The sequence below is a fragment of the Salvelinus namaycush genome, chromosome 19 (genome assembly GCF_016432855.1).
Source record: "Salvelinus namaycush isolate Seneca chromosome 19, SaNama_1.0, whole genome shotgun sequence".
Classification (NCBI taxonomy): Eukaryota; Metazoa; Chordata; class Actinopteri; order Salmoniformes; family Salmonidae; genus Salvelinus; species Salvelinus namaycush.
In genome coordinates this window covers 2,986,315-3,001,223 of record NC_052325.1, presented here as the reverse complement: position 1 = coordinate 3,001,223, position 14,909 = coordinate 2,986,315, and the positions used below count along the sequence as shown (strand labels likewise).

Here is a 14,909-nt window from a genome sequence, read left to right as displayed (position 1 = left end):
GGACTGTTCTAGTCTAGCAGACATAAAGCCTGTTCTAGTCTAGCAGACATAAAGCCTGTTCTAGTCTAGCAGACATAAAACCTGTTCTAGTCTAGTAGACATCAGGACTGTTCTAGTCTAGCAGACATAAAGCCTGTTCTAGTCTAGCAGACATAAAGCCTGTTCTAGTCTACTAGACATCAGGACTGTTCTAGTCTACTAGACATCAGGACTGTTCTAGTCTAGCAGAACTACCATTAAATACTCTTATTTGAAGCTGCAGCCTTATAAAAGCTTGATATCTTACAAGCTGCTTGTTTGAAAGTCAATCATAGACCATCTTCGAGTCGAAAAACAACCACATACAGTTGAGTTGGTTTACGATGCGTTTATTGAGAACCCTGACACAACATGACTAGATGTAACAGAGACTGTTAACACTGCAGTGGGGAATGTGTTGCTGTCATGTTAAGCGTAGGACTCCAACGGTCAGTGTTGGAATGTAGGGTGACAAAGCACGTTTAGCTTTTAATATTCCTCTCCCTCCTCATCCTCTTCTCCCACGCTGTCAGTGCCCACCTCTTCATAATCCTTCTCCAGGGCTGCCATGTCTTCTCTGGCCTCAGAGAACTCTCCCTCCTCCATGCCCTCACCAACGTACCAGTGCACGAAGGCTCTCTTGGCATACATCAGGTCAAACTTGTGGTCCAGACGGGCCCAGGCCTCAGCGATGGCTGTGGTGTTACTCAGCATGCACACGGCCCTCTGGACCTTGGCCAGGTCTCCTCCAGGAACCACCGTAGGGGGCTGGTAGTTGATACCCACCTTGAAGCCAGTGGGACACCAGTCCACAAACTGGATGCTCCTCTTGGTTTTGATGGCAGCGATGGCAGAGTTGACATCTTTGGGAACAACGTCGCCACGGTACAGGAGACAGCAGGCCATGTATTTGCCGTGACGAGGATCACACTTCACCATCTGATTGGCCGGCTCAAAGCAGGCATTGGTGATGTCAGCCACTGACAGCTGCTCGTGATAGGCCTTCTCAGCGGAGATGACTGGGGCATAGGTGGCCAGAGGGAAGTGGATACGGGGGTAGGGCACCAAGTTGGTCTGGAACTCTGTCAGATCAACATTCAGGGCTCCATCGAAACGCAGAGAGGCAGTGATGGAGGAGACGATCTGACCAATGAGCCTGTTGAGGTTGGTGTATGAGGGACGCTCAATGTCAAGGTTCCTACGACAGATGTCATAGATGGCCTCATTGTCCACCATGAAGGCACAGTCAGAGTGCTCCAGGGTGGTGTGGGTGGTCAGGATAGAGTTGTAGGGCTCCACCACAGCCGTGGACACCTGGGGAGCTGGGTAAACGGCAAACTCCAGCTTAGACTTCTTTCCATAGTCGACAGACAGACGTTCCATCAGCAGGGAGGTGAAACCAGAACCGGTGCCTCCTCCGAAGCTGTGGAAGATGAGGAATCCCTGGAGCCCAGTACACTGGTCAGCCTGATGGAGAAATGGTACAATAACATTGTTAGATGTGATCTGTTGTTATAGCAGTAAGAATAGAACGGAGAACCTGTTTGCATGTTCTACCTAGAACCATAAAGGGTTCTTCGGCTTGTCCCTGTAAGATAACCCTTTATGGTTCCAGGTACAACTTATTGGCCAACCGAAAGAACCCTTTTAAAACGCTTTATTCCATAGAGAAGGTTTCTGAAGAACCTTCTAGAATGAAAAACGTTCCGTGTAGAACCCTAGTTAGAGGCCTGTCTCAGAATGATGACTCACCAGTTTGCGTGTCCTGTCCAGCACGATGTCAATGATCTCCTTGCCGATGGTGTAGTGACCGCGGGCGTAGTTGTTGGCAGCATCTTCCTTACCAGTGATCAGCTGCTCAGGGTGGAACAACTGACGATAGATACCTGTCCTCACCTCATCTGAAACACAAAGGTACATTTAGAATATCCTAATATGAGGAATATGAGGAATATCTTGGGACAGAATATCAAATCATTCAAAGCTTGTGAACCATAATCTAATAGGAAATCTCCAGGATTTCAGAGGACTCTCATCTTACCGATGACAGTGGGCTCCAGATCTACGAAGATGGCACGGGGGACATGCTTTCCGGCTCCGGTCTCACTGAAGAAGGTGTTGAAAGAGTCGTCTCCACCTCCACAGGTCTTGTCACTGGGCATCTGTCCGTCCGGCTGGATCCCATGCTCCAGGCAGTACAGCTCCCAACAGGCGTTACCCATCTGGACTCCGGCTTGGCCGACATGCATAGAGATACACTCACGCTGAAAGAGAGAAGTGCTCAAGGTTTAATGTCACACGCACAAGTTCAGTGAAATGCCTTTCTCGCTATCTCTAACTCCAACAATGCAATCATCAGTCACAATGACAAGGTAGAACAAAAACACATGATACATTAAAATAAGAGATCAACTACAGGGAAATATCAATCAAATAATGTCTTTACACATTAAATGACACGGTGAAGTTGATATACAATGGAGTGGAGGGATGAACATAAAGGTTAAAAGCCATTTCAGACAGTTTAAATTGCATTGTAATGTATTGTAATGTATTGTAATGTATTGTAATGTATTGAAATGAATTGTAATGCATTGTAATGTATTGTAATGTATTGTAATGTATTGTAATGTATTGTAATGTATTGAAATGAATTGTAATGCATTGTAATGTATTGTAATGCATTGTAATGTATTGTAATGTATTGTAATGAATTGTAATTCATTGTAATGTATTGTAATGTATTGTAATGTATTGTAATGCATTGTAATGTATTGTAATGTATTGTAATGTATTGTAATGCAATGTAATGAATTGTCATGAATTGTAATGTATTGTAATGTATTGTAATTCATTGTAATGTATTGTAATGTATTGTACTGTATTGTAATGTATTGTAATGTATTGTAATGTATTGAAATGTATTGTAATGTATTGTAATGCATTGTAATGTATTGTAATGTATTGTAATGTATTGTAATTCATTGTAATGTATTGTAATGCATTGTAATGTATTGTAATGAATTGTAATGTATTGTAATGTATTGTAATGCATTGTAATGTATTGTAATGTATTGTAATGTATTGTAATGTATTGTAATGCAATGTCATGAATTGTAATGTATTGTAATGTATTGTAATTCATTGTAATGTATTGTAATGTATTGTACTGTATTGTAATGTATTGTAATGTATTGTAATGTATTGAAATGTATTGTAATGTATTGTAATGCATTGTAATGTATTGTAATGTATTGTAATGAATTGTAATGTATTGTAATTCATTGTAATGTATTGTAATGCATTGTAATGTATTGTAATGCATTGTAATGTATTGTAATGTATTGTAATGTATTGTAATGCATTGTAATGTATTGTAATGTATTGTAATGCAATGTCATGAATTGTAATGTATTGTAATGTATTGTAATTCATTGTAATGTATTGTACTGTATTGTAATGTGTTGTAATGTATTGTAATGTATTGAAATGTATTGTAATGTATTGTAATGTATTGTGATGCATTGTAATGTATTGTAATGAATTGTAATGTATTGTAATTCATTGTAATGCATTGTAATGTATTGTAATGTATTGTAATGAATTGTAATGTATTGTAATGCATTGTAATGTATTGTAATGAATTGTAATGTATTGTAATGCATTGTAATGTATTGTAATGAATTGTAATGTATTGTAATGCATTGTAATGTATTGTAATGAATTGTAATGTATTGTAATGTATTGTAGTGTAATGCAGAATCAATCATCAATCGATTACTGTAAGATCACTGTGATTAAGTGAAAGTAAAATCAGATTTTTTTTAAATACAGGAGGGATATTATCAACCGTTTTAGCAAAATGACATTTAAGCAAAGTCATTGGCTACGCTGGGCTATCCTGGTTGGATTCGGCTGAATAGTGTGGCCACCGTCTAGAGTATATGACACTAATACTGTACGTCATTTACGTCATTTTGAAAATTCTTTATCTGCCATTTGCCGACAGATCGTTATTTATGACCCTGTATCTTTAAGAGCAGAGGACCAGAGAGGTAAAAGGTCTTGTTCCTGTGGGCCACACCTCCTCCCCCCTGCTCCTCTCTCCTCCCCCCTCCTCTCTCCACCCCCTCCTCCTCTCTACTCACCCCTCCTCTCTCCTCCCCCCTGCTCCTGTCTCCTCCCCCCTCCTCTCTCCACCCCCTCCTCCTCTCTACTCACCCCTCCTCTCTCCTCACCCCTCCTCCTCTCTCCTCTTTTTTCCCTCCCTCTTTTTCTCTCTCCTCCCTCCCCCCACCCCCAGTGCAGCTGCACACTCATTGCAGTTTAACAGCGTGAGATATCTCTCACACATACCCTAAAATCTGCAGAGAAAATGGCTAGCATCACAGATTGCTCCTCCCTGTTCTCCTTTGTGCTCAATAATTCCCTCCTCCTCTCAGAATGGCAGAAATGAATTTAAAAAATCACAGAAAATCCAAATGATCAGCAATTCACGTTTTTTTCCCTGAAGCTAATAGGTTTTCTATCTACACAGTGGATCGTTTATCACCAAGTAGAACAATGACTAAGTACATAGACTTTAGAACACTGATATCTGACCCACATTTGATGCGTGGCGATAGATGATTCTGTCACAAGAATATTTGTTTACCAAAATAAACCAGTATCAATATATATAAACAGTATATATATATGTATAACATCTAAAAGAAAAAGGGAAAATGCAGAGAATCACATGGTATTTATGTAACAGAATAATCACCATCATCTACATGCTTTCCCTCCAAATCCCTCCTTTACAATCATCAGCCTTATCAAAGCCTACCAAAAGATGACCCCTCCTTTACAATCATCAGCCTTATCTAAGCCTACCAAAAGATGACCCCTCCTTTACAATCATCAGCCTTATTTAAGCCTACCAAAAGATGACCCCTCCTTGACAATCATCAGCCTTATCAAAGCCTACCAAAAGATGACCCCTCCTTGACAATCATCAGCCTTATCTAAGCCTACCAAAAGATGACCCCTCCTTGACAATCATCAGCCTTATCTAAGCCTACCAAAAGATGACCCCTCCTTGACAATCATCAGCCTTATCTAAGCCTACCAAAAGATGACCCCTCCTTTACAATCATCAGCCTTATCTAAGCCTACCAAAAGATGACCCCTCCTTTACAATCATCAGCCTTATCAAAGCCTACCAAAAGATGACCCCTCCTTTACAATCATCAGCCTTATCTAAGCCCATCATTGAATATGAATAACATATGAAAGAAAGAATGAAAGAACGAATAAAGAAAAATTGTATTTTATCATCTACGTCAGCACTCACCATTTTGTCTGGTTTTTCTTTTCCTTCACAGGCTGACGTTGAGGATTCAGAAGAGAAGGCAGAACTGCAGAAGAAAGGAAGAGGGTGGGGGTTTTATAGGCCGGGAAGCAGACAGCCCGGCAGGAAGGAAGAGGGTGGGGGTTTTATAGGCCGGGAAGCAGACAGCCCGGCAGGAAGGAAGAGGTGGGGGTTTTATAGGCCGGGAAGCAGACAGCCCGGCAGGAAGGAAGAGGGTGGGGGTTTTATAGGCCGGGAAGCAGACAGCCCGGCAGGAAGGAAGAGGGTGGGGGTTTTATAGGCCGGGAAGCAGACAGCCCGGCAGGAAGGAAGAGGGTGGGGGTTTTATATGCCGGGAAGCAGACAGCCCCGGCAGGAAGCTACAGCAGAATCCGGTTGGCGGTAGAGAACAGGGAAGTCCCTCCTTCTTATAACAGACAAAGGCTGATGAGAGCTGATTCTCTATAAAGAATTATGGGTATAAGAGAGCAGTAGCAATGGTGTAATTTTTGTAGGCACTAACTCCTCCATGGCTTGTTGGTCAAAGCCTATGGGGTTTAGGATTTTGGACGTTTTTGGGGGTGGATAAACGCTGAAAATAAAGTCTGTGGTAAACACAGGTTTAGGAGATCTGATACATTGTGTTTCTATGAGATAATCTTCATCAGCTAATGTTACTTTTATTTGTAAATATTGAAGCATTTTTTGTAATCAAAACAAGCACATAAAGGTAATATTAACAGACTGATATTATCTCATAGAAACAAAACCCCATTCATTTCCCCATTCATTTCCCCATTCATTTCCCCATTCATTTCCCCATTCATTTCCCCATTCATTTCTCCATTCATTTCCCCATTCATTTCCCCATTCATTTCTCCATTCATTTCCCCATTCATTTCCCCATTCATTTACCCATTCATTTACCCATTCATTTCTCCATTCATTTCCCCATTCATTTCCCCATTCATTTCCCCATTCATTTCCCCATTCATTTCCCCATTCATTTCTCCATTAATTTCCCCATTCATTTCTCCATTCATTTCCCCATTCATTTCCCCATTCATTTCTCCATTCATTTCCTCATTCATTTCTCCATTCATTTCCCCATTCATTTCTCCATTCATTTCCCCATTCATTTCTCCATTCATTTCTCCATTCATTTCCCCATTCATTTCACTACTGTGTTAGACAGTAGTGTTAGACAGTAGTGTTAGACAGTAGTGTTAGGCAGTAGTGGTAGACAGAAGTGTTAGACAGTAGTGTTAGACAGTAGTGTTAGGCAGTAGTGTTAGACAGTAGTGTTAGACAGTAGTGGTAGACAGTAGTGTTAGACAGTAGTGTTAGACAGGCAGTAGTGTTAGACAGTAGTGTTAGACAGTAGTGTTAGACAGTAGTGTTAGGCAGTAGTGTTAGGCAGTAGTGTTAGACAGTAGTGTTAGGCAGTAGTGGTAGACAGTAGTGTTAGACAGTAGTGTTAGGCAGTAGTGGTAGACAGTAGTGTTAGGCAGTAGTGTTAGGCAGTAGTGTTAGACAGTAGTGTTAGACAGTAGTGTTAGGCAGTAGTGTTAGGCAGTAGTGTTAGACAGTAGTGTTAGACAGTAGTGTTAGACAGTAGTGTTAGGTAGACAGTAGTGTTAGACAGTAGTGTTAGACAGTAGTGTTAGGTAGACAGTAGTGTTAGACAGTAGTGTTAGACAGTAGTGTTAGACAGTAGTGTTAGACAGTAGTGTTAGGCAGTAGTGTTAGACAGTAGTGTTAGACAGTAGTGGTAGACAGTAGTGTTAGGCAGTAGTGTTAGACAGTAGTGTTAGGTAGACAGTAGTGTTAGACAGTAGTGTTAGACAGTAGTGTTAGACAGTAGTGGTAGACAGTAGTGTTAGACAGTAGTGTTAGACAGTAGTGTTAGACAGTAGTGTTAGGTAGACAGTAGTGTTAGACAGTAGTGTTAGACAGTAGTGTTAGGCAGTAGTGTTAGACAGTAGTGTTAGACAGTAGTGTTAGACAGTAGTGTTAGACAGTAGTGGTAGACAGTAGTGTTAGGCAGTAGTGTTAGACAGTAGTGTTAGACAGTAGTGTTAGGCAGTAGTGTTAGACAGTAGTGTTAGGCACGCAGTAGCGTTAGACAGTAGTGGTAGACAGTAGTGGTAGACAGTAGTGTTAGACAGTAGTGTTAGACAGTAGTGTTAGACAGTAGTGTTAGGTAGACAGTAGTGTTAGACAGTAGTGTTAGGCACGCAGTAGCGTTAGACAGTAGTGTTAGACAGTAGTGTTAGACAGTAGTGTTAGGTAGACAGTAGTGTTAGACAGTAGTGTTAGACAGTAGTGTTAGACAGTAGTGTTAGACAGTAGTGTTAGGCAGTAGTGTTAGACAGTAGTGTTAGACAGTAGTGGTAGACAGTAGTGTTAGGCAGTAGTGTTAGACAGTAGTGTTAGGTAGACAGTAGTGTTAGACAGTAGTGTTAGACAGTAGTGTTAGACAGTAGTGGTAGACAGTAGTGTTAGACAGTAGTGTTAGACAGTAGTGTTAGACAGTAGTGTTAGGTAGACAGTAGTGTTAGACAGTAGTGTTAGACAGTAGTGTTAGGCAGTAGTGTTAGACAGTAGTGTTAGACAGTAGTGTTAGACAGTAGTGTTAGACAGTAGTGGTAGACAGTAGTGTTAGGCAGTAGTGTTAGACAGTAGTGTTAGACAGTAGTGTTAGGCAGTAGTGTTAGACAGTAGTGTTAGGCACGCAGTAGCGTTAGACAGTAGTGGTAGACAGTAGTGGTAGACAGTAGTGTTAGACAGTAGTGTTAGACAGTAGTGTTAGACAGTAGTGTTAGGTAGACAGTAGTGTTAGACAGTAGTGTTAGGCACGCAGTAGCGTTAGACAGTAGTGGTAGACAGTAGTGGTAGACAGTAGTGTTAGACAGTAGTGTTAGACAGTAGTGTTAGACAGTAGTGTTAGGTAGACAGTAGTGTTAGACAGTAGTGTTAGACAGTAGTGTTAGGCAGTAGTGTTAGACAGTAGTGTTCGACAGTAGTGGTAGACAGTAGTGTTAGGTAGACAGTAGTGTTAGACAGTAGTGTTAGACAGTAGTGTTAGGCAGTAGTGTTAGACAGTAGTGTTAGACAGTAGTGTTAGACAGTAGTGGTAGACAGTAGTGTTAGACAGTAGTGTTAGGCAGTAGTGTTAGACAGTAGTGTTAGAGAGTAGTGTTAGACAGTAGTGTTAGACAGTAGTGGTAGACAGTAGTGGTAGACAGTAGTGTTGTACAGTAGTGTTAGGCAGGCAGTAGTGTTAGACAGTAGTGTTAGACAGTAGTGTTAGACAGTAGTGTTGTACAGTAGTGTTAGACAGTAGTGTTAGACAGTAGTGTTAGACAGTAGTGTTAGACAGTAGTGTTAGGCAGTAGTGTTAGACAGTAGTGGTAGACAGTAGTGTTAGACAGTAGTGTAAGACAGTAGTGATAGACAGTAGTGGTAGACAGTAGTGGTAGAAAGTAGTGTTAGACAGGCAGTAGTGTTAGACAGTAGTGTTAGACAGTAGTGTTAGACAGTAGTGTTAGACAGTAGTGGTAGACAGTAGTGTTAGACAGTAGTGTTAGGCAGTAGTGTTAGACAGCAGTGTTAGACAGTTGTGGTAGACAGTAGTGTTAGACAGTAGTGTTAGGCAGTAGTGTTAGACAGTAGTGTTAGACAGGCAGTAGTGTTAGACAGTAGTGTTAGACAGTAGTGTTAGACAGTAGTGTTAGGCAGTAGTGGTAGACAGTAGTGTTAGGCAGTAGTGTTAGGCAGTAGTGTTAGACAGTAGTGTTAGACAGTAGTGTTAGGCAGTAGTGTTAGGCAGTAGTGTTAGGCAGTAGTGTTAGACAGTAGTGTTAGACAGTAGTGTTAGGTAGACAGTAGTGTTAGGTAGACAGTAGTGTTAGGTAGACAGTAGTGTTAGACAGTAGTGTTAGGTAGACAGTAGTGTTAGACAGTAGTGTTAGACAGTAGTGTTAGGCAGGCAGTAGCGTTAGACAGTAGTGTTAGACAGTAGTATTAGACAGTAGTGTTAGACAGTAGTGGTAGACAGTAGTGTTAGACAGTAGTGTTAGACAGTAGTGTTAGACAGTAGTGTTAGGTAGACAGTAGTGTTAGACAGTAGTGGTAGACAGTAGTGTTAGATAGTAGTGTTAGGCAGTAGTGTTAGACAGTAGTGTTAGACAGTAGTGGTAGACAGTAGTGTTAGGTAGACAGTAGTGTTAGACAGTAGTGTTAGACAGTAGTGTTAGACAGTAGTGTTAGGCAGTAGTGTTAGACAGTAGTGTTAGACAGTAGTGTTAGGTAGACAGTAGTGTTAGCCAGTAGTGGTAGACAGTAGTGTTAGACAGTAGTGTTAGGCAGTAGTGTTAGACAGTAGTGTTAGAGAGTAGTGTTAGACAGTAGTGGTAGACAGTAGTGGTAGACGGTAGTGGTAGACAGTAGTGTTAGACAGTAGTGGTAGACAGTAGTGTTAGGCAGTAGTGGTAGACAGTAGTGGTAGACAGTAGTGTTAGACAGTAGTGTTAGACAGTAGTGTTGTACAGTAGTGTTAGGCAGGCAGTAGTGTTAGACAGTAGTGTTAGACAGTAGTGTTAGACAGTAGTGTTGTACAGTAGTGTTAGACAGTAGTGTTAGACAGTAGTGTTAGACAGTAGTGTTAGACAGTAGTGTTAGGCAGTAGTGTTAGACAGTAGTGGTAGACAGTAGTGTTAGACAGTAGTGTTAGACAGTAGTGTTAGACAGTAGTGGTAGACAGTAGTGTTAGACAGGCAGTAGTGTTAGACAGTAGTGTTAGACAGTAGTGTTAGACAGTAGTGTTAGACAGTAGTGGTAGACAGTAGTGTTAGACAGTAGTGTTAGGCAGTAGTGTTAGACAGTAGTGTTAGACAGTAGTGTTAGACAGGCAGTAGTGTTAGACAGTAGTGTTAGACAGTAGTGTTAGACAGTAGTGTTAGACAGTAGTGTTAGGCAGTAGTGTTAGACAGTAGTGTTAGGCAGTAGTGGTAGACAGAAGTGTTAGACAGTAGTGTTAGACAGTAGTGTTAGGCAGTAGTGTTAGACAGTAGTGTTAGACAGTAGTGGTAGACAGTAGTGTTAGACAGTAGTGTTAGACAGGCAGTAGTGTTAGACAGTAGTGTTAGACAGTAGTGTTAGACAGTAGTGTTAGGCAGTAGTGGTAGACAGTAGTGTTAGGCAGAAGTGTTAGGCAGTAGTGTTAGACAGTAGTGTTAGGTAGACAGTAGTGTTAGACAGTAGTGTTAGACAGTAGTGTTAGACAGGCAGTAGTGTTAGACAGTAGTGTTAGGCAGTAGTGTTAGGCAGTAGTGTTAGGCAGTAGTGTTAGACAGTAGTGTTAGACAGTAGTGTTATACAGTAGTGTTAGGTAGACAGTAGTGTTAGACAGTAGTGTTAGACAGTAGTGTTAGGCAGGCAGTAGCGTTAGACAGTAGTGTTAGACAGTAGTATTAGACAGTAGTGTTAGACAGTAGTGGTAGACAGTAGTGTTAGACAGTAGTGTTAGACAGTAGTGTTAGACAGTAATGTTAGGTAGACAGTAGTGTTAGACAGTAGTGTTAGACAGTAGTGTTAGGCAGTAGTGTTAGACAGTAGTGTTAGACAGTAGTGTTAGACAGTAGTGTTAGACAGTAGTGGTAGACAGTAGTGTTAGACAGTAGTGTTAGGCAGTAGTGTTAGACAGTAGTGTTAGGCAGTAGTGTTAGACAGTAGTGTTAGGCACGCAGTAGCGTTAGACAGTAGTGGTAGACAGTAGTGTTAGACAGTAGTGTTAGACAGTAGTGTTAGACAGTAGTGTTAGGTAGACAGTAGTGTTAGACAGTAGTGGTAGACAGTAGTGTTAGACAGTAGTGTTAGGCAGTAGTGTTAGACAGTAGTGTTAGACAGTAGTGTTAGACAGTAGTGTTAGGCAGTAGTGTTAGGCAGTAGTGTTAGACAGTAGTGTTAGGCAGTAGTGGTAGACAGTAGTGGTAGACAGTAGTGTTAGACAGTAGTGTTAGGCAGTAGTGTTAGACAGTAGTGTTAGACAGTAGTGTTAGACAGTAGTGTTAGACAGTAGTGTTAGGCAGTAGTGTTAGACAGTAGTGTTAGACAGTAGTGTTAGACAGTAGTGGTAGACAGTAGTGTTAGACAGTAGTGTTAGACAGTAGTGTTAGACAGTAGTGTTAGGTAGACAGTAGTGTTAGACAGTAGTGTTAGACAGTAGTGTTAGGCAGTAGTGTTAGGTAGACAGTAGTGTTAGACAGTAGTGGTAGACAGTAGTGTTAGACAGTAGTGTTAGGCAGTAGTGTTAGACAGTAGTGTTAGACAGTAGTGTTAGACAGTAGTGGTAGACAGTAGTGTTAGACAGTAGTGTTAGACAGTAGTGTTAGACAGTAGTGTTAGGTAGACAGTAGTGTTAGACAGTAGTGTTAGACAGTAGTGTTAGGCAGTAGTGTTAGACAGTAGTGTTAGACAGTAGTGTTAGACAGTAGTGTTAGACAGTAGTGGTAGACAGTAGTGTTAGACAGTAGTGGTAGACAGTAGTGTTAGGCAGTAGTGGTAGACAGTAGTGGTAGACAGTAGTGTTAGACAGTAGTGTTAGACAGTAGTGTTAGACAGTAGTGTTAGGTAGACAGTAGTGTTAGACAGTAGTGTTAGACAGTAGTGTTAGGCAGTAGTGTTAGGTAGACAGTAGTGGTAGACAGTAGTGTTAGGCAGTAGTGGTAGACAGTAGTGGTAGACAGTAGTGTTAGACAGTAGTGGTAGACAGTAGTGTTAGACAGTAGTGTTAGGCAGTAGTGTTAGACAGTAGTGTTAGGCAGTAGTGTTAGACAGTAGTGTTAGGCACGCAGTAGCGTTAGACAGTAGTGGTAGACAGTAGTGTTAGACAGTAGTGTTAGACAGTAGTGTTAGACAGTAGTGTTAGGTAGACAGTAGTGTTAGACAGTAGTGGTAGACAGTAGTGTTAGACAGTAGTGTTAGGCAGTAGTGTTAGACAGTAGTGTTAGACAGTAGTGTTAGACAGTAGTGTTAGGCAGTAGTGTTAGGCAGTAGTGTTAGACAGTAGTGTTAGGCAGTAGTGGTAGACAGTAGTGGTAGACAGTAGTGTTAGACAGTAGTGTTAGGCAGTAGTGTTAGACAGTAGTGTTAGACAGTAGTGTTAGACAGTAGTGTTAGGCAGTAGTGTTAGACAGTAGTGTTAGACAGTAGTGTTAGACAGTAGTGGTAGACAGTAGTGTTAGACAGTAGTGTTAGACAGTAGTGTTAGACAGTAGTGTTAGGTAGACAGTAGTGTTAGACAGTAGTGTTAGACAGTAGTGTTAGGCAGTAGTGTTAGGTAGACAGTAGTGTTAGACAGTAGTGGTAGACAGTAGTGTTAGACAGTAGTGTTAGGCAGTAGTGTTAGACAGTAGTGTTAGACAGTAGTGTTAGACAGTAGTGGTAGACAGTAGTGTTAGACAGTAGTGTTAGACAGTAGTGTTAGACAGTAGTGTTAGGTAGACAGTAGTGTTAGACAGTAGTGTTAGACAGTAGTGTTAGGCAGTAGTGTTAGACAGTAGTGTTAGACAGTAGTGTTAGACAGTAGTGTTAGACAGTAGTGGTAGACAGTAGTGGTAGACAGTAGTGTTAGACAGTAGTGGTAGACAGTAGTGTTAGGCAGTAGTGGTAGACAGTAGTGGTAGACAGTAGTGTTAGACAGTAGTGTTAGACAGTAGTGTTGTACAGTAGTGTTAGGCAGGCAGTAGTGTTAGACAGTAGTGTTGGACAGTAGTGTTAGACAGTAGTGTTGTACAGTAGTGTTAGACAGTAGTGTTAGACAGTAGTGTTAGACAGTAGTGTTAGGCAGTAGTGGTAGACAGTAGTGTTAGACAGTAGTGTTAGACAGTAGTGGTAGACAGTAATGGTAGACAGTAGTGTTAGACAGGCAGTAATGTTAGACAGTAGTGTTAGACAGTAGTGTTAGACAGTAGTGTTAGACAGTAGTGGTAGACAGTAGTGTTAGGCAGTAATGTTAGACAGTAGTGTTAGACAGTAGTGTTAGACAGTAGTGTTAGACAGTAGTGTTAGACAGTAGTGTTAGGCAGTAGTGTTAGACAGTAGTGTTAGACAGTAGTGGTAGACAGTAGTGTTAGACAGTAGTGTTAGGCAGTAGAGTTAGACAGTAGTGTTAGACAGTAGTGTTAGACAGGCAGTAGTGTTAGACAGTAGTGTTAGACAGTAGTGTTAGACAGTAGTGTTAGGCAGTAGTGTTAGATAGTAGTGTTAGGCAGTAGTGTTACACAGTAGTGTTAGACAGTAGTGTTAGGCAGTAGTGGTAGACAGTAGTGTTAGACAGTAGTATTAGACAGTAGTGTTAGACAGTAGTGGTAGACAGTAGTGGTAGACAGTAGTGTTAGACAGTAGTGGTAGACAGTAGTGTTAGGCAGTAGTGGTAGACAGTAGTGGTAGACAGTAGTGTTAGACAGCAGTGTTAGACAGTAGTGTTGTACAGTAGTGTTAGGCAGGCAGTAGTGTTAGACAGTAGTGTTAGACAGTAGTGTTAGACAGTAGTGTTGTACAGTAGTGTTAGACAGTAGTGTTAGACAGTAGTGTTAGGCAGTAGTGTTAGACAGTAGTGGTAGACAGTAGTGGTAGACAGTAGTGTTAGACAGTAGTGTTAGACAGTAGTGTTAGACAGTAGTGTTAGGTAGACAGTAGTGTTAGACAGTAGTGTTAGGCACGCAGTAGCGTTAGACAGTAGTGGTAGACAGTAGTGGTAGACAGTAGTGTTAGACAGTAGTGTTAGACAGTAGTGTTAGACAGTAGTGTTAGGTAGACAGTAGTGTTAGACAGTAGTGGTAGACAGTAGTGTTAGACAGTAGTGTTAGGCAGTAGTGTTAGACAGTAGTGTTAGACAGTAGTGTTAGACAGTAGTGGTAGACAGTAGTGTTAGGTAGACAGTAGTGTTAGACAGTAGTGTTAGACAGTAGTGTTAGGCAGTAGTGTTAGACAGTAGTGTTAGACAGTAGTGTTAGACAGTAGTGGTAGACAGTAGTGTTAGACAGTAGTGTTAGGCAGTAGTGTTAGACAGTAGTGTTAGAGAGTAGTGTTAGACAGTAGTGTTAGACAGTAGTGGTAGACAGTAGTGGTAGACAGTAGTGTTGTACAGTAGTGTTAGGCAGGCAGTAGTGTTAGACAGTAGTGTTAGACAGTAGTGTTAGACAGTAGTGTTGTACAGTAGTGTTAGACAGTAGTGTTAGACAGTAGTGTTAGACAGTAGTGTTAGACAGTAGTGTTAGGCAGTAGTGTTAGACAGTAGTGTTAGACAGTAGTGTTAGACAGTAGTGTTAGACAGTAGTGTTAGACAGTAGTGGTAGACAGTAGTGGTAGACAGTAGTGTTAGACAGGCAGTAGTGTTAGACAGTAGTGTTAGACAGTAGTGTTAGACAGTAGTGTTAGACAGTAGTGGTAGACAGTAGTGTTAGACAGTAGTGTTAGGCAGTAGTGTTAGACAGTAGTGTTAGACAGTAGTGGTAGACAGTAGTGTTAGACAGTAGTGTTAGGCAGTAGTGTT

At 41.3% G+C, this 14,909-nt stretch overlaps 1 protein-coding gene across 1 annotated transcript; it reads right to left on the bottom strand.

The window, feature by feature from the left end:
* Positions 1–363: 363 nt before the first annotated feature.
* Positions 364–2,297, bottom strand: LOC120064060 (tubulin alpha chain). Its single transcript, XM_039014385.1, has 3 exons — positions 2,060–2,297; positions 1,771–1,919; positions 364–1,485 (listed from the first exon to the last, which is right to left on the bottom strand). The coding sequence occupies exons 1-3, from the start codon at positions 2,265–2,267 to the stop codon at positions 508–510; spliced, it is 1,335 nt and encodes a 444-aa protein (XP_038870313.1). The 5' UTR covers positions 2,268–2,297; the 3' UTR covers positions 364–507.
* Between the last annotated feature and the right edge of the window lie 12,612 nt (positions 2,298–14,909).